This window comes from Cololabis saira, chromosome 3 (genome assembly GCF_033807715.1).
Source record: "Cololabis saira isolate AMF1-May2022 chromosome 3, fColSai1.1, whole genome shotgun sequence".
Taxonomy (NCBI): domain Eukaryota; kingdom Metazoa; phylum Chordata; class Actinopteri; order Beloniformes; family Belonidae; genus Cololabis; species Cololabis saira.
The window spans coordinates 21,105,553-21,124,863 of NC_084589.1; the positions used below are offsets into that span (position 1 = coordinate 21,105,553).

The following is a 19,311-nucleotide window of genomic DNA, read 5'->3' on the forward strand; positions in this document are numbered from 1 at the left end:
TTTCAACATTTAATCTTTACACCAATTTCAAAAAAAAATTATAAAATAAACTCCCTCAGCTAAGCACACGCACACTTTTCGTTACCATCCCACCCCTGCTCAATGCAGTGCGCACACCCTTGTGTGCCAAAAATGTCTGTCTCATTTGTTTGCGCAGAAAAGGGACTCAAAAATACTTAATGTCTGTAACTGTTCTGGGTGTTTTGGTGGTTGGGGGGGGAAGGAGACGGCCGAGAGGAGAAAGAGAAGACGCATGGTCATTTCTAGTTTGGTGTAGTTCAATGTTAGTGAGCTGAGAGGAGAAGAGGAGCCTGCTCGCCCATCCCCCCACGCTCAGCAGAGAGTGTTCCTGCCGGAGTGAGATACAGACAGAGAGGAGAGGAGAGGGGGTGGTAGAGGAGAGAGGAGAGCTGAGCAGAGCTGAGCAGAGCGGGCAGGGGAGGGAACGAGAGGGAATGTGCATTGGTAGTCTCGTTTGCTGCAAGGCTTCCTCCTTCTGCTCTGGAAAAACCTGTGTGTTGCCTTTTCTTGCTTCAATACCTCTCAGAAACAGTGGTGGGAAATAACCACAAACACCAGCGCTCCCAAAGCAGATCTTTGACTTGAATATATTCATACACACATAGAAATAATCACTCTTTTTGACAAAGTATGAATATGTAACTGTTTATATGGAGAGGCCAGGCTGAATTATGTGAAGTACTTTTCAGTGTTCACGTAGTGAATTATACAGCTGAACATGTTTCATGTTTCTTACCAGACTTCTAATCAATTTTATGGTTATTAATTATTGAGTTGAACACATACTGTAGTCAGTTTTTTAAGCGTAATGACTAACATCTGACAGAAAACAACCTCAAAGACATGTTACATAAAGAAAATGGGACATAAAACCAGAATAACTTGAAAATAAAACAAAATTACCTAGAAAAGAGAATGGCTAAGAAGGGAAATTATCCAAATGGAACACAAAACAACTGCAAAGAGGGATAAATGAGACAAAACATTCAAATGAATCCCACTTTGGGACAAAGGGACCCAAGAGATACACAAAATAAGCAAAATGTGACACAAAAGAGTGGCAAAAAGATGTAAAATAACCTAAATATGACACAAAACTGGCTCAAAGAGTCAGAGAATGGCAACAAAGAGAATCCAAATGTGGCTGAAACAAGTCAGTGTAATGTCCATATAGACTATCACTCGCCCAGGTTGTGATAATCCTAATTATTTAAATGTTCGACTGTTGGAACGAAGAACTGAAGGAGGTTTTTGGGAAAGACATGACAACCCTACATTAACTAATTATATTTAGGCTCTTAAAAGGACCCAGTTGTAACAGAAAGGGGGGGCACAAAATGACTTCAGTGAGACAGAAAATGGCTGCAAAGGATGCAAAATTACAACATTTTAATTCAAACAACCAGAAGATTCAAAACTAAGCATAAAGACTTACAAAAGAGAGACATAAAATAAAAAAATATGTCAAAGAAACAAACAAAACATACTGAATCTGCATGATTTGTGAATATTTGTGCTCAGGGGACATGTTGATAAAAAGCATGGGTAACATGTACCCAGTGTGCTGTCCAACTTTTCACATTTCCAGTTTCATCAACCTTTATGCAGGCACACTTAAATAATTATATAAGTTATGAATTAATGAGTTCACCCCATCCTTGATCGCTCTAGACATTCACTTTTCTCCCTTTTTTGTGCCTCAGTCTGCATTTGGTTGCTCATATTGTTCTGAATTTCAACTCAAATTGAGACTTGTCTTGGATGTGGAGGAAAAATCTTCCATGTTTTAAGGGGGTCGAAAGGAAGGGAAAAAACCCGAGGCTTTTTGAGCCTGGAGGATCCGGTCCTGCTGCTGTGGGATCCAGCCCGTGTTTTGCGTCGCGCCGCGCGGCTCGGTAAAATGGCTGTATGTAGCGGAGCCTCGTGTTGGTTGGGTTAGCTCCCTCTGCCCGGGCTCAGTAACACAACTCCCACAACAATTTCTGTCGCTTCTCTACGCATTGTATGGAGCCTCCATCACCTCTCTAACCCGTTTACGGAGCCGAAACCGGGGAAATGGCGGCCGGATTCGGTCCGGAGTGAGGGTCGGGAATGAATCTCCACGAGGATTAATGCTTCTTAACAATTATTTATATTCAATGCGAGCTTTTGATTGTGACTGACTCGGCAGGAGCGAGGGAGAGAGAGGTGGGGGGGTATATATCATGGCGGCTCAGGTCGCCACTCTTAACACTAGCCCGCCTTCCGAGCTCAAGAAACCCGACCGAGACCCCAAGGAGGACTCGGGTCCGGCGGAGAAGCAGCAGCAGCAGCAGCCGGAGAAGAAGCAGCCGGGTCTGGACGGCGGCTCGCCGGCCGGCGGGGATCTGCAGGACGGGGCCGACGCTGGAAATGCAGGGGGAGGAGGGGAGCCCGAGATGAAGAACGGCAACGGGAACCCGCCCAGAGCCGGGAATAATACCCAGAACGACTCCGCGGGGCCGGAGGGGAACAGCCACCCGGGGCTGGTGCACCACCACGGCCCCGCGTTCCCCCCGCCGTCCTACGGGTACAGCCCGCACTACGGCCGGGCCCCTTTTCATCAACATGGCGGACAACAAAGCCCTGGCATGGCAGCTGCTGCTGCTGCTGCTGCTGCTGGTGCTGGTCCGGCCGTGCAGCAGAGCAGCATGATCGACCCGTACCAGCCCAACTCTCACGACTCCCACGGCTTCCCCAACCACCAGTTCAACAACTACAGCCCGTTCCCCCCGGGCAGGACGCCGTACCCGGGCCAGGGCTACGGCATGAACTCCCCGCGCAGCGCCCAGGCGCCGGCGGCCGGGGCCGGGGGCCAGGGGGGCCAGCAGCCGGCCAAGCCGCAGCAGAACCAGAACCCCCAGAACCAGAACCCCCAGCAACCCCAGTCCGCCCCGGCCGCCATGGCGGGGTCGTACAGCAGCCAGAGGTACAGCCTGGGGACCCCGCAGCCCACCAGCACGCCGACCCTCAACAAGCTGCTGACCTCCCCCAGCTCTGCGCGGGGGTACCAGGGCTACCCGCCCGGAGACTACAGCAGCCAGGAGGGCGGCAAGGGACCCGCCGACCCCGGCCAGTACGGGGCCAGCAGCACCCCGGGCTGGCAACAAAGGGGCCACCACCCGTCGCCCATGAGCCCGGGCCCGGGCAGTGCCGGCCAGCCGCTCGCCAGGAGCCAGGTAAAGCCGTTAACCAGCGGGTAACGGCCGCGTCCCTCCCGCTCCCTCCGCAGCCATTGTCTTCGTCGTGTTCACACAACACTCTAAAATGGCTGCCTGTCGCGGGGAGTTCTCCCTCTTTACTGCACGCTGGTAAATAAGTGCTGCTCTCGCCCCCCTGGTCCCCGCGGTTATACGGTATGTGGTCGTGGGGTAGAGGCGGGTTTTTTTGGCCGTGGACGGAGCAGGGGGACCGGGGGAGCAGAGCAGACCCGACTTTGAGACGGGGGTGAAAATGTCGGACGAAGCTCGTCCTTTCTCTCTCTCACAGAGAGCGCCCATAGCTCAGTTTACTCTCTTTAGAGTTTAAAGGGGGTGATTTTAGCAAACTTGTTAAAAAAAGCGGATTAGTGTGTTTTAGTTGCGTGCACCGTCGTGTTTTGTGCCATTTTGTTGCCCGTGAAAGTGTTTTTTGTAGACGATAGCGGAAGCGTGCAGGCAGGACGAGGCGTTCACGGTTAGTTAAGCGATTTGCGTTCATCGCCTCTAAAAAAAAAATTGCATATTTGTCCCCGAAGTTTTTTCAAAACGGGCATGTAAAATGTTTTTAGATGTTGATAATGTGTTGAAATAAGGTGTTTTCTTTGTGCTGGGGCAGCCAGCGGGCTTTCTGAGCATGCTGTCTGTAAACAGTCGGCTGAGCCTCGTGAGTGACTGGGCGCATCCCGCAGATTGAAGTTTGCAGTGGGATTTGAATTGTGGAGGTAAAATCCTGCTGTCAAAGCCAGGAGATAGTTGGTCTTGGGTTGACATGCTAGCTGAGATCTGATTGGCTACTCATCCGCTGCTCATGGCCATTTATAATTACATGTGATGCGAGGCTACAGTCGCTGATAAGAACACAGCATTAGCTCATCGCAGGTCACAGGATGCATTACTGCTGAACTCCTCCTCCTCTACCTTTTACTCTCATTAACAGGTACTGCTGGCACAACTGCCACATGGACAGTGTGTAGTTTATTAAAAAATAAATGAATTAAAAAAATAAATATGGCAGATCCATAGGCAATTTATTTGATAATTTTTTTTCTCCATAGGACCTTAGTGGTTATCACATCTCTCCTCTGCATCACTGCCGTACACTGTTTTTTATATAATTCAAATAAAACATAATAATTATAGTCATTAGGTGTTCACGTCATGCATTGTGACATTATATGCATTTTCTTATGTACTGATCAATCTTTTCAGTCTTTGATCTTCTACGTGGAAATTAGACGCTTATACATATTTTAACTTCTTATATTATAGGGAAGAAAAAAAAGCCAAACTTGAGCCCTGCCTATATGTGTTATGTGTGTGTTGCTGCGGCCTGGCCTGCACCACAAGTTTGGCTCTGTGGCTGCAAAGAATTCCCCCCAATCCTGCCCCCCAGGCCAATCAGAGTGCAGTCCATCATCTCTCACCCACCAAGGGAGTTTCCTCTCTGTCTTATGCAGATTAGCCATGTGCTACTCTTATTTATTTCACCTCATTATCTTGGTTCTTTAGCATTTTAAAGGGGCTTTTGTTGAGGTGTCGGTGCTCCTCAGCAGAATGCATATGTGGGAGATCATTTGAAATAGTGTAATGTTTTAGTTTGTGAATACACCTTGTTTTGTTAAAATTGTCAAAAAGAGCCCTGACTTGATTCTGAAATAGATCTGTTGAAGTTGAAACCAAAAGCTCACACCTAAAAGCTATTTGTTGCATTAAGTGGTATTCGGTGTTATTTCCTGGGTTATATATTCTGTCCTGTTTGTTTTTTTTGCTCTGTTGGGAAATACTAACTGTGTTTTTGGTGTCATTCATTCAAAGCCAAGCTGCCTTCTCCAGGGGAAAAAAATAACTATTTGGACCAGGGTCAAAACAGGAGCACAGCTGGGATATGTTTAAGATTGGGCAGACTGCCCTCCATTTGAAAGTAGATAAATATAGCTCTGAATTCTAAAACTGTGGCAAAGTGAGGTGAAAGAAAAAAATCAGGGTAATGAATGTGGGAAATTAGGTGTGGGGGGGGTGAAGCACAGTTTGTCCATTCATTGAGGTTTGTTTACATACTTTAGTTCTGAAATAGTTATGAACTACATCCAATTATTTTAATGTCTTTGAAGAAAATACTGTAGTGGTTAAATAATTTGCATCCAAGGAGAGTTATTTGCAAATTCTTGGACATGTTCCTGTCTTTTTGTAGTTAACCAAATGTGTTTATTTCCACATTCTTGCCATGTCCAGCCACCTGGTCCTATGGATCCAATGGGGAAGATGAGAGGTCAGCCATATGGAGCAGGTAGTCCATACAGTCAACAGCCACAGCAGGGACACACAGGTCCTCAGCCTGGGCCGGGGTATCCTGGCCAGGCTTACGGCTCACCAAGTCCCCAGCGATACCCAGTGGGGATGCAAGGACGTACCCCAGGAGGCATGGGTGGCATGCCCTATGGTCCACAGGTATTTAATTTGATCACATTCAGAATTATGTATCTTTCCTCTTACACTTGAGCCTTCTACAGTGTGTCTAAAGCTATATGTATTCTGTTTTTAGATGGGATCCTATGGACACCAAGGACCAGGAGGCTATGGCTCTCAGGGCCAGACACCATATTACGGCCAGCCGGGCCAGGCCCCTCACCCAAGTCAGCAGCAAGCCCCCTACTCCCAGCCGACACCTGGACAACCCGGCGGACAGTCACCGTACCCAGGGCAGCCCCATCCTGCACCGACATCTGCTACACATACACAGGGAGGGCCGCCCTATCAGCAACCCCACATGCCCCCTCAGTCCCAGGGGCCAATACCAGGTCCATCCCAAGGGCCCCCACAGTCTCAGCCACCTTATTCTCAAGCGTCAGCACCACAGTCAAGCCAGTCTCCCTATGCCCAACAACAGGGGCCTCCTAGTCAGACCCCACAGCAGCCAAATTCCCAGGCTACACCTGGACCACAAGGCCAATCCAATTACTCAGGATCCACGCAGGGTCCTCAGCAACCTCCTTCACAGCAACAGCAGGCACAGTCTCATGCGCAACAGCCACCAGGACATAGTCAACATCCACAGGGGCAACCTGCAGCTTACCCACAGAACTCTCAGCAGCAGCAGCAACAGCAGCAGCAAGCACAACAGTCACCTTATCAACGCTTTCCTCCACCACAGCAGCAGGTACTACCTCAGTCTATGACACAAACTCCTGTTAATTATCTTTCCTTATTTGTGTTTCATCACACTTGACCTTTTACTTTTTGTAATGTTAGGAGGTATCCCAGGACTCGTTTCAGTCCAGTGCCCCTCCATCCACTCAGCCTAAATCGGGCTCAGAAGACAGTCAAGGCCGACCCTCCAGCCTTCCGGTTAGTAATTGGTGTTACACCATTGCTCTCATACAAAGCATTTTTCATTATGATTTTAAGTTGGGATGTTTTCCCACCTTACTGCAAGATAGTTGTACATTTGGTAATTCTACAATTTTCAAAAGCATGTCAGTTTGAATCTTACAGTATTAGTATTATAAATGTAAATGTCGGGGACTTGTGTATTAAAAGCCTCCTTCTACTGTTTACCTATAATGTGGCTACTGTTTTCTGCTGTGTGGTTTGTGTTGTGTCGCTACACTCCTGTGGTTGTTGAAAAACAATTGTGTGGGTGATGCTTGTGTAAATGAAGTGGTATGTTTGAGTTATGAAAACCGAACACTAGTGGGCAAGAAAAAACTGAAACAAGGGTGTTAGAAAATATGGTTTCAATCTGGTTCCAAGTTTGTGGCGTGAAGGCAAATATACAATATTTTTGTGTTCTTGTTTAATATATCAATTTGTTTCCTATTATCATAAATTAAACAGCTAAGTGAATTTAAACTCTACCTGTGGGTCTTTAAATTTAGGGGACGAATTTTAGATGATAGATTTTAGGAATTCGTCTAAATCATGTGGAAACTATGGAAACGTGTGTATGTGAGTTCCAGGAATTTACCCGAGAGGTTACTCAATAGTAATGGTTTGAAAATGTTTTCCTTATGTTAACTCACCTCATAACATGATTAATTTGCTGATGATAATTTCAAAACCTACGCAAAATATTCATTATTCAAGATATTTTTCTGGCGTTCTTTGTGCCAACAGAGAACATGAACACTGAGGGAGTATCAAAGTGCAGACTGACCTGAGGTCAGTCACCAAACTTTGACCTGGCGTCTGGATGAACCAGGATTACATCACAAAAATGGTCTAATCAGCGAGTTGGCTGCCAGACTAAACGATTAAACATTATGCAGACCTGGCTTGCTTTAAAAAGTCAGCCGGAATATGAATCCTTCAGAGTGCTACTTTGAAATCTTGAGATGAATGTAGTAGAAATGTATCTATTGAAATCACATGGCCAGGCTGTTGCTTTATGCTGACTCTGCCGCTTGCATCTTACAAACCTCAGTAACCATGACAACCACTGGCACTAATGCACAGTCACTTTCTCCATGAAAAACATAAACAAGGACAAAGCCCTCCAGGGTATGTGTGTGTGTGTGTGTGTGTGTGTGTGTGTGTGTGTGTGTGCATAGATGTGTAGTGTTTGAATCTATGCCAGTCATTCCTTTTAATTCAATGGAGGTGTTTGAAGCTAGTGTGTAAACATAGCAACATAATCTGTGTAAAAAAGGGAATCTTTTGTAATCATTGACGTTACTTTCGTATGTTATGGTTGGTGATTTCAGGACCTGTCAGGATCCATCGACGACCTGCCCACTGGTACCGAGGGTGCCCTGAGTCCTGGCGTGAGCACATCGGGTGTTTCGAGCAGCCAGGGCGAGCAGAGTAACCCTGCTCAGTCGCCCTTCTCTCCTCATACGTCTCCCCACCTGCCAGGCATCCGAGGAGGGCCTTCACCTTCCCCAGCAGGCTCGCCCGCCAGTGCCAGCACTCCCCGCACAGGACCGCTGTCGCCCGCCAACATGCCCGGTGAGCGGATGGTTAACGCATGAAATGAGGAATGTGATATGTAACAGAATGCTGACATCATTAATGTCAAATTACTCAACAACTGTATGTTTACATCGTTTTTATAGGCTACTGTTTTTTTTGAAGCAAATTAGGTACATAACATGGTCTAATTAAATTTGACAATTTAATAATTCTGTTCATTAAGAATACTAAAATAGCATGGAAGTACATTTTATAATCCTTATTATATACAGTTAAAAGTTCTTTTCAGACTTAAGAAAGAAAAACATCCTAACACTCGGCAACATCTCATGAAATGTAAAGATGGCAACCAGAATTTTTACTTTGCTGCAAGATTGTCACTAAGAGAGGTAATCAGAATGTATGGCATCAGTGTATGAGTCGATGTAGAAAAAGAGATAGGTTTGGTGTAAAAATGTGTAATTGGTATCGTCAAATATGTCTTGCGTGTGTGGTCTTGGCTGCACATCTGAGAGTAGTGATGAAAAGATAATGATAGTAACTACACATTGCTATTTTATTGGCTTATCTTGGTGCAAGTTAAACTTTCAAAGAGTAGCTTCCACGAGTTTTTGAAAATGCTTTTTTCTCCGCCCTATACAACAGGTGGTAAATGAGAACATTGATAGCTATAGTAAAATTTACTTGAGTCAAAAGTATATCTTGAAGAGTAAAATACTTCTTAAAAACTAGTTGCATGTCCAGGAGTGAGAAGAACACGCTCTGTAATATGTGATCCATGATTACACTTTGACAAGAGAAGACCATCTTCACCTTTTTCTGCTGAAAGTGCAGTTTGTTTGAAATCATTTAAAATTTGGGTTTATGGATTCATGATGTAACACAGGTATTTTTCTTTTCTGGCCTGATTTTTCACAAGTGACATGAGAATCGAAGGTTAACTTTGTCATTATATTTACTGTTTTTCAGTGGGAGAGCAAACATTGTCAAAATTTCTATCCACATGCTCAAATATTGAAAAAAAAAAAGGTGTTTTTTTATTTACTTTCAGGAAGGGAAATTGGATCACTCAAATTGAAATGCTTCATTGAACCTTGCCTGAGCTCCAACTAACTTAACTTAATCATTACTGTTTAGGGACCCAGATGCCTCCCAGGCCATCGAGCGTGCAGTCCGACGGTAGCCTGCACCCTGCGATGAGCCAGTCTCCCATGGCCCAGGACAGAGGTATGTTGCTGTCTATATCCAGTGTGTGCATAGTGATTAACATGTCAGGATTGTTTGCTTTAACTTCTGGGTCTAAGCATTGTCCTTTTTTTGTGTTTGTCTCAGGGTTCATGCAGAGAAACCCTCAAATGCCCCCTTACGGCCCCCCTCAGTCCGCCTCTGCACTGTCACCTCGCCAGTCCTCTGGAGGACAGATGCATCCTGGGATGGCACCATATCAGCAGAATAACTCCATGGGTGGATATGGGCAGCAGGGAGGACAGTATGGCCCCCAAGGTTTGCGTTTTGAAATTGTCTGCATGACTTTGACTCTTTAATAGAAAGTTTTATTCCGTTTTGAAATGCTGCCAGAATAAATTGTTTTTTGTTTTTTTTTAAGGGGGGTGGGGGGGGGGGTCATTTGTTCAAGTACATATCCCATAAGAAAGCCTATGGAGTACATCTCCCTGTCTCATAGGAATACCATGCTATTGCTGGTTCCTCCCTCTGACTCTGTTGCAGCTATTAATAGCTGTGAAGCAAAGAGTCAGCTGACGTAGCAGAGCCTCCTCTCTGTAGAGCTGAAACCGACAAAGGCTTGTTGCTCTGGTTGCACAGCTCTCTCTGTTGCACACTGTTAAAAACGCTGTTTTCCATAGCTCTTAAATGAAAAGGGTAGTTATTAAAAGGAAAAAAGGTGTAGTTCTATAAATAAATAGCTTTTTATCATAAAATAATATTATTATTGAACAGTGTTCAGGTGCAGTTAACTGTTTTGTTGTCATTGGGCCATCATTTCCAGGTTATCCACGGCAACCTGGCTATGGCAACATGCCTAATGCCAACTACCCTGGACCAGGTATGGGCTCCATGAACCCCATGGCAGGACAGGGGGGAGGACCACCGTACGCTGGGATGCCTCCAGGAAGGATGCCTCCTAATCAAATGGGGGCACGCCCTTATGCTCCCAATATGGGCCCCAACATGGGGCCAAATATGCCCCCGAACATGGGTAACATGCCCCCGCAGGTAGGCTCAGGAATGTGCCCTCCTCCAGGAATGAACAGAAAGCCCCAGGATCCCACTGCCATGCAACACCCTGCCACAAACTCCATGCACAACAGGTTTGTTTCAAACTCTTGCAAATATCTTTTCTTATTTGCTGTACAAAGTTGTACTGACTGGTTTGTTATCAATACTTAAATAGGACGTTAATTAATAGTTTACTCTTCTTTCAGGATGCCTGGTTTCCCCAACATGCCTCAAGGCATGATGGGCTCTGGTCCCCCATATGCCCCACCAATGAACAGCATGTCTGGAATGATAAACACTCCAGGGGGCTCACCTTATCCCATGGGGCCAAACATGGCCAATAACACCAGTGGTACGTTGTGGAAATGACTGTGTGTGGGCTTTCTCTTTTAATATATGGCAAACTTGCAGCTAATTTCCATCCTTTTCATCATGTGTAGGCATGGCTCCGAGCCCAGAGATGAATAATAAGATGAATAACAAGGTAGATGGGACTGGAACGCCCAAACCAGAACCCAAATCTAAGGTAAGTAGTCTGAAATATTTAATAAATGTTTGAGGTTCAGAGGTAAGGTTCTCATTCTGTTTGGATTTTGTTGTTTTAAAATTGGTTTCTTTCTCTTTTTTTGTGTCCCGTCTCAAAACAGAAGTCCAACTCATCCACAACAACCAGTGAAAACATCACACGCTTGTATCAGCTGGGACCGGAGCCGGACAGGAAGGTTTGGGTCGACCGCTACTTGGCTTTCATTGAGGAGAAAGCCATGGGCATGACCAACCTGCCTGCTGTGGGGCGCAAACCCCTAGACCTTTTTCGGCTGTATATGTCAGTCAAGGAGATTGGAGGAATGACACAGGTTAATATGGCATTCATACGCAATTAATTATGCGGTACACATGTGGCTGGCTCACTTCTCATGATATCCCTTACTTTGCATGTGTTTTAGGTGAACAAGAGCAAGAAGTGGCGAGATCTGGCCACGAGCTTAAATGTGGGCACATCCAGCAGTGCTGCCAGTTCCTTGAAAAAACAGTACATCCAGTGTCTTTATGCCTTTGAGTGCAAAATTGAGCGTGGTGAAGACCCTCCTCCTGAGATCTTTACAGAAAACAAAAAGAATCAAGCTGCTAAGGTCCAACCACCCTCTCCAGGTTAGTCTTTCTCATCATTTTTGAGCCTGCGTGACCCCCATTTATGAACTTAAACTTTAAAACAAAAACTTGCATTGTTATTAAAGTGTATGTCTGCTCTTTTCTTATTTCACACTGAAGCATCCCTCTGCTCCACAGCTGGGTCAGGCTCTTTACAGGGCCCACAGACTCCCCAGTCCACCAGCAGCTCCATGGCCGAGGGGGGAGACCTTAAACCTCCAACCCCAGCCTCCACGCCTCATAGTCAAATGCCCTCCATGCCTCCTGGGTCCAGGTGAATTAAATTTCAAGATTTTACCCATTTATTTGGCTTCTCAAAAACATAATTGGGTCAACTCAACCTTTTTATTTCTTTTCTTGTCGCCGTTGCATCTATTCCAGGAGCAATGTTAACCTGCAGGACCCCTTCTCTGACGGAAATGACCCCACTTTCCCCAGGAAGAACATGACTCCCAACTCCGTCTATCAATCTGGCATGAACACACCGGACATGCAAGGTCGAATGGGCCCCTACGAACCTAACAAGGACCCTTTTAGTAACATGCGTAAAGGTGGGAGCTCTAAATGAAGACCTGTTTAAAAGAGTGTTTCAGTTCAAAAAAAATCAGTTTAAATTAACTCTGAATATGACGCAATTCATGTTTACAGTCGGGGAGCAGTTTATACCTGCTAACCAGGGCCCTAACAGCGTAGTGGGTGACCAACAGCAGCAGCCGCCACAACAGCAACCTCCGTTCGCCAGAGGGCCACCAGGGTCCATGGGCACAATGCCAATGGGGCCCCGACAGCAGTATCCTTATGGACCAGGCTACGACAGGAGGTAAGACTGGTTGAATGGAAGATGGCTTTTTAAAGGTTATTTAAGGGTTTAATTAGAGCACCACTTTACATTTTTATGGTCAATTAGACCTAACAGTTGTCGTTGAGTACAGGTTTTCTCACAGTTACCTGGGTTAGCTTGGATTTGTTATTTACATGAGAAGCAAATGAATAAAATGTTGTGATTTAACTAGAATCAAAAGAAAATGTGGTGCTTTTGAAGATATAAAGTTTTTACCTATCCTGTTAGTGATTCACTTAACAGTGTGTATAAAATGGTACTGTCTTTATTTGATTTGATTTTTTTTTTTATATAATACTGATAAATATTAGAATTGAGTAAGTATATTGAATATGTGTTAGGGATATAGTAGTGCTGCTTGTTTCTTTGCAGACAGAACCTCATAGTTTAACAGAAATGACAAGTTAAATCAAGTGTTTATCATTTAACATTCAGGGTAGAATATATTTGGTTTACTGGATTGTTTTAAGAACTTAATTGAACAAGTAAGTATTACGTTGTTGTTCAAGATGAGTGTTCACAGATTTGATCATTTGTTAACAAGCTTTAGGGTAAATTGCTGGATTCTAGAGACTTTCACAAGATATAACGTAAAACATTAATGGCAAATGGCCAACTGTCTACAAAGCAGCAGTTGGATTTATATTTTCTCACTTATTACTATTTTATTATTATTATAACCGATTTGTTCCTTCATTCATCCTTCTTTCCTTCCTGTTTTCCAGTTCTGTGGATTAAAACCTTTTTGTTCAATAGTAGTTTATTTGGGCCCTATTTTCAATTTCCCTAAGGGAACCTCCCACAGGGATTAATAAAGTCAATGTCTATCCATCTATCTACCAATAGAAAAATAATAAAGTGACTTTTGTCAGTAGTTTTATCATGAAACTGTATATCTAAAGCATTTTATGTAAGAATCTGTTACTGAATGATATTAATCCCAGGTCTAATTTTTTTTAGCATTGTCACGCTAACATTTTTGTATCTATGGAATTCTTTTGTTAAATGTTTTTATTCTTTTCAATATTTAGCACAATGTACTGTATGTGCAGCAGTATATATGCAGCAAATCACGGGGAGGAAAAAAAAAAAAGGTGCATTGTGTGAATTATCCTGCTTTTTCCAGATCGGAGCAAGGACTGGGCCCAGAGGGCAACATGGGATCCGGGGCTCCTCAGCCAAACCCTATGATGCCTGCCAATGCCGACACGGGGATGTATTCGCCAAATCGCTTCCCACCACAGCAGCCACGGTGGGTTCACAAAACACTTGGTTGGCAGTCTTCCTGGGTTTACAACTGCTGTCATTGTTAGCTAATTGTTCATGTAAAGCAGGATTTGTGAATGACGCAGTAATAATGTCCAGGTCTTAAAAAGTTGCAGAAATGCTTCTGAGCTGGATATATGATGAAATCTCCCTAGTTTTACCACAACGCAGCTTTTTTCAACCAGTTATGAAGTTCATTTAAAAGAAAAATACTTTAGTATCATAAACAACAGACTTATGGGATACTATATTCACTCCGAATTGGAATTAATTCTGGGAGCGTTTTTTAAATTTTGTGTCTTATGTAGTGATACAAACACTTTGATTGATTGTACTTTAAAATGTATAATGTGTGAATCTCTCTTAAATTGAGTTGGGGTTTACTGAGCAGTGCAGCTAACAGGAAAGGCTGAGTTTTAAAATGAACCTTTGCTAATTATATTATACTGGATGCCAGGGTTTCCAGATTGAATAGGAAACCCATGTTGATTCAATTGGGACTAGGTATGATTGGTATTGTGTGTAATATAACTGATTTTAATAGGTACAGTTTAAAAAAGAGGCTGTCTTTGCAGATCTAAATTAATCAAAGGGCTTATGCATCAATAAAGACGTGTGTGTTTATTGTGTGTCAGATGCAGAACATTTTCTTGATCAAACTGATTTGGTATTATGTTTGCAGACACGATTCCTATGGTAATCAGTATCCTGGACAGGGAACGCCCCCTGCTGGTTCTTACCCAAATCAGCAGTCTGGAATGTACCCACAACAGGTAAAAGATCCATCTGCACAACACCAACTCCACCCATTCAGTACATTGGGATCTGATTTGATTGATTGTTTGTTTATTTTGTAAGTTGTACTTTTAATGAGTGCATACAACACAGGACAAAAGCTTTAAAAAAGGCATTTATTGACTAGGTTCTGAATATCGGACCATACTGCTGCATAGACTCTGGTCAAAGAAAGGGCTACATTTACAATCTGTCCTGTGGGAAAATGTTGTAAAATATTATTTTTTATTGGAATGTTTCTTGAAATGTTGTGTGATAAATCTGTATACATTATCTATCTGTAGAGTTACAAGCGCCCTGTGGAAGGAGGTTACCCTCCATCAAAACGGCATGAGGCAGATTACAGTGGGCCCTTCCCTGGTGGACAACAAGCACCGCAGCAACAGCAGCAAGGAGGTGCACCCACTCCATCTTCAGGACAGCAAGAGTCGTACAATCAGTACGGCGGCAGTGGGCCCTATCCTGGACCGGACCGCCGTCCACCTCCCTCTAGCAATCAATTCCCATTTCCTTTTGGTCGTGAACGGATGCAGGGAGCCACCCCGCCTAACGCCCAGCCTAACATGCCCCCTCAGATGATGCAGTCAGGCCCTGAAGGTCCTCAGGGAGGCATGTGGCAGGGGCCCCGAGATGTCAACTATCAGAACTACGCCAACCGACAGGGTGGCCCCGGAGGCCCGCCTCAGGGACCCAGCTACCCTGGCATGAACCGCTCGGAGGATATGATGTCGTCAGAGCAGCGCATGAATCACGAGGGCCAGTGGGGAGGTCAAATGGGCCCTCGGCAGCCTCCCTACGGTCCGACTGGGCCTGGCCAACCCATGCCTCGCTCAGTACAGTCCAACTATCAGCCTCCTCAGGGCGTGCAGAACCACATTCCACAGGTGTCCAGCCCTGCCTCCATGCCCCGCCCCATGGAGAGCAGGACATCACCTAGTAAATCCCCATATATGCACGGAGTAATGAAGATGCAGAAAGCTGGTCCCCCAGTGCCTGCGTCCCACATAGTGCCCCCTCCAGTGCAGTCGCCTCTAATAAGGAGGGACATGCCTTTTCCCCCAGGATCCATAGAAGCTACACATCCGGTCCTGAAACCTCGACGGAGACTCACGATGAAAGATATTGGTATGACTTTTTAGATTGTGTTTTTGATAGCATTCATCCATACCATTGTCCTTTTTTCAGTTCAAAAAGTTGCACAGAAAATACTCTGTACCAATTTTGATTTGTGTCTTAACTTTTAGGAACCCCAGAGGCCTGGAGAGTCATGATGTCATTAAAGTCTGGTTTATTGGCTGAAAGTACATGGGCCTTAGATACCATCAATATTCTACTGTATGATGACAACAGTATTTCTACCTTTGATCTCAACACGGTGAGACTTCATATTTATTCCCTTATTGTGGATCTGTGGTGGACTATGGATGATCATGTCTAATATTTTCCCTGATTTTTGTGTTTTTTTGTTCTGTATCTAGTTGCCTGGCCTACTAGAGTTGGTGGTTGAATATTTCAGACGCTGCCTCATTGAAATCTTTGGCATTCTGCGGGCTTATGAAGTTGGAGATCCCGGCCAAAGGACACTGCTTGATCCCGATGCCTTGAAACGAGACTTGGAGAACACGGAAGAGGAGGAGCCTCGGGATGAAGACATGGAACAAGAGGAAGAAGATGATGAAGAGGATGAGGACCATGAAATTGAGGGGCCACCTCACGTGAAAGAGGAAGAAGATCAAGAGCAGTGTTCCCGAAGTCGAGACAAAAAGACAGAAGAGGAGGAGAGGAAGAGCAAGGCTTATTCATCTGGACAGACGGGCTCATTACACTCTTTACCTGCACATGACAGACCCAAGCAATCGAGTAAGTTTGACAAATTTCCCCTGAAGGTGGTACGAAAAAAAGATCCATTTGTGGCTGCTCAGTCAAATAACCATGGTAAGGTGCAAGAGTTTGACAGTGGGCTACTCCATTGGAGTGCTGGAGGAGGAGATTCAACAGAACACATCCAGACCCACTTTGAGCCATGCAAAGACTTCTTGGAACCACGACAACGAATACCTGTTCCCCAAGCTTTACTGAAGCGGCGAGTCCTTGAAGAAGAAATACGGGAAAACTGTTTGCCTACTGAAGAGGAAAAAAGAAAGCATGAAGATGAGGAAGAAAGGCAAAAACATTCATCTTCGTCTGAGAAATCAACAACCTTAGAGAAGGCCGTTAGCAGTGAGGAAGAAAAGAAGACAGATGCTGACACAAAAGAGGCTGAGAAAGGGTCTAAAAGCAACCAGGAGAATAATAGACCCATTCTTTCCTCTGGAAGTATTTTAACCCAACAGGCACAGCAGACTGGTACCATCCTGGAGGATGAGCCTCACAGTAAAGACGAAGGGCCGCTCATTGCACTGGCCGACTGGCAGGATTCATTAGCACGTCGCTGCGTTTGCGTCTCAAATATTATCCGCAGTCTCTCCTTTGTACCAGGCAATGATCACGAGATGTCGAAACATCCAGGACTGCTGCTGATCCTCGGGCGCCTGATCCTGCTCCACCACCAGCACCCCGAGCGCAAACAGGCCCCGCTCACCTACGAAAAAGATGAAGATTCAGATGAGGGGGTGGGGCAAAGGGACGAGTGGTGGTGGGACTGCTTGGAGCTCCTGCGGGAGAACACGTTGGTCACCTTGGCAAACATTTCAGGCCAGCTGGACCTCTCCATCTACCCCGAGAGCATTTGTTTGCCCCTATTGGATGGTCTTCTCCACTGGGCTGTCTGCCCCTCAGCAGAAGCCCAGGACCCCTTCCCCACCCTGGGCCCCCACAGTGCTTTGTCACCTCAGAGACTGGTCCTGGAGACGCTAAGCAAACTAAGCATCCAAGATAACAACGTGGACCTCATCTTGGCTACGCCACCATTCAGTCGGTTGGAGAAGCTATATGGGAACCTGGTGCGGTTAATCGGAGACAGGAAGATCGCGGTCTGCAGGGAGATGGCTGTGGTCTTACTGGCCAATCTGGCCCAGGGTGACACTCTGGCAGCCCGAGCAATTGCTGTTCAGAAGGGCAGTGTGGGGAACTTGCTTGGCTTCCTGGAGGACAGTCTGGCTGCCACACAGCTCCAGCAGAGCCAGAGCTCTCTATTACACCTACAGGGGATGCACTTCGAGCCCACAAGCCCGGACATGATGCGGCGAGCTGCAAGGGCTCTGCACGCCTTAGCTAAGGTTGAGGAGAACCACTCAGAGTTCACACTACATGAGTCCCGACTCCTCGACCTTTCTGTGTCTCCCCTAATGAACTCGCTGGTTTCTCACGTTATCTGTGATGTACTCTTTTTGATTGGCCAGTCAGCTGTAGGGAGCTGATCCCCTCCTCCCTGGTAACCCTGGCTTGTGTGTGTAAAACAGGGCAAGAAAAGTTCAAGTGACTGTCTTTAATTTATGAAAATCCTTCAGATTACATTCTGTGAGCCCTCCACAGGCCAGCCTTTGCTCGAGGAGGTTAGTCGCAGAGCTGTGGTGGATTGCAAACCAGAGAGATGCAGACAAAGTGACACTACTTGCAACATGAAAGCCAACTGGATGACACAGAGCAGAGCACCATGGTTAGGAGACTGTTCTGCACTTGGAGAGGGGGAGGGGGGGGGGTTCCTTTTAATAAAGATAATAAATAAATAAATAGCTGAAAAACAAAAACTGTAACCAAAGTTGCTGTCTCGTTTACAGTGAGTTTGGGAGACGCAGTGTGCCCTAGCTCTCCCCTTGAGGGCACAGTGAGTCTGTAACTTGTTGATGTTCGGAGGTGAGGCAGGCTAACTAGTGGCCTACTGGTTATAGTTGCTATAGTTGGATCCTCACCAGTACATCCGACAGTAGACAGTGCTGTCAATAAACACCTTCACCGGGGAGGCCTGTGCAGTGTGCAGTAGATTGTAGGACATTTTCTGTACCGTACTGCTCTTGAGTGTAAGCATTCTGTAACACACGTTTCACACAGAAGCTGATGATGCATCTCTAGAGTTTGAGGTCATTTTAGTTTGGTGTTAAACAGAAAATGGCTTTCTTCCCCAAAGTACCAAGAACCAACAACACCCTTACCTCCTCTTATCCCTTGATTGTATGAATACCCTTATGAAAAGAAATCACCTCTTAGGACTGGTTTTCAACTTCAAATACAGCTTTGCTGTGGTGTATATATGATGTTGTACATTATACTTCCTTTCTGTGTCTGTCTCTGTCTGTGTCACATTCTCACACTTGTTATTGGTTCGGGATGGAGGCCGACATGTGAGTTTGGTCTGTGACTTCCAGTCCCCACTAATTAGAGCCACTCCTCTGGTCTCTCCACAGCTCCGTAGTAAGGCAGACACGGCTCAAACTTGTTATCTCCTGGTATAACGAGAATAAACCTAGATGAAGTACACATTTGACAAATTTTCTCCAGTCATGGATTCTGCATATTTGTATTTCAGACTATGTAGCTAAGACAACATGTAAATTCCTCTCTTTCCTTTTTTTTTTTGGCTCAAGGAATATCATTTATTCAGTATGAAATCTTTATACTATATGTTCCACGTGGTAAGAATAAATGTACATCAAATCTTCGTAAGCTGTTTGATGGTTTTGTTCTTTTGGAATAATGATCACTGTAAAAAAATGTGGGTTCACAAAGCTATATTCAAATAATTATAAACGTATTGACATGTCAATATTTAAGATTGCATTGTTTGAATTGCCTTTACTACTAAACATTGAATGACTGCATAAGTGAAACTAATTCATCCATGGTTTGTAGTTAAGTTCTCACATAGGCTATTCTAAACTACGTTTCTTTAAAACACACTTTATATTTATTTACAAAAGAAAATTCACCAGAAAT

The 19,311-nt window shown here is 45.0% G+C and overlaps 1 protein-coding gene across 2 annotated transcripts; it reads left to right on the forward strand.

Moving 5' to 3' along the window:
* Positions 1 to 1,939: 1,939 nt before the first annotated feature.
* Positions 1,940 to 19,148, forward strand: arid1aa (AT-rich interaction domain 1Aa). Of its 2 annotated transcripts, none has more exons than XM_061716485.1 (20): positions 1,940 to 3,218; positions 5,472 to 5,687; positions 5,782 to 6,396; positions 6,489 to 6,584; positions 7,940 to 8,183; positions 9,285 to 9,374; positions 9,480 to 9,650; positions 10,156 to 10,477; positions 10,592 to 10,737; positions 10,826 to 10,911; positions 11,033 to 11,242; positions 11,333 to 11,537; positions 11,658 to 11,811; positions 11,919 to 12,088; positions 12,186 to 12,357; positions 13,505 to 13,630; positions 14,327 to 14,417; positions 14,724 to 15,564; positions 15,684 to 15,814; positions 15,918 to 19,148. In XM_061716485.1, the coding sequence occupies exons 1-20, from the start codon at positions 2,226 to 2,228 to the stop codon at positions 17,796 to 17,798; spliced, it is 6,960 nt and encodes a 2,319-aa protein (XP_061572469.1). In that variant the 5' UTR covers positions 1,940 to 2,225; the 3' UTR covers positions 17,799 to 19,148. The 2 variants fall into 2 exon arrangements, with proteins under 2 accessions (XP_061572469.1, XP_061572470.1); XM_061716486.1 differs by having other exon boundaries at positions 11,676 to 11,811.
* Positions 19,149 to 19,311: the final 163 nt, after the last annotated feature.

What these genes read in the sequence shown, in the direction of transcription:
- arid1aa (XM_061716485.1), top strand. Translation starts at nt 2,226, where the DNA reads ATGGCGGCTCAGGTCGCCACTCTTAACACTAGCCCGCCTTCCGAGCTC. An exon ending in GCCGACCCTCCAGCCTTCCG is followed by an intron (nt 6,585 to 7,939) that starts GTTAGTAATTGG and finishes TGGTGATTTCAG; the next exon opens with GACCTGTCAGGATCCATCGA. An exon ending in CATGGCCAATAACACCAGTG is followed by an intron (nt 10,738 to 10,825) that starts GTACGTTGTGGA and finishes CATCATGTGTAG; the next exon opens with GCATGGCTCCGAGCCCAGAG.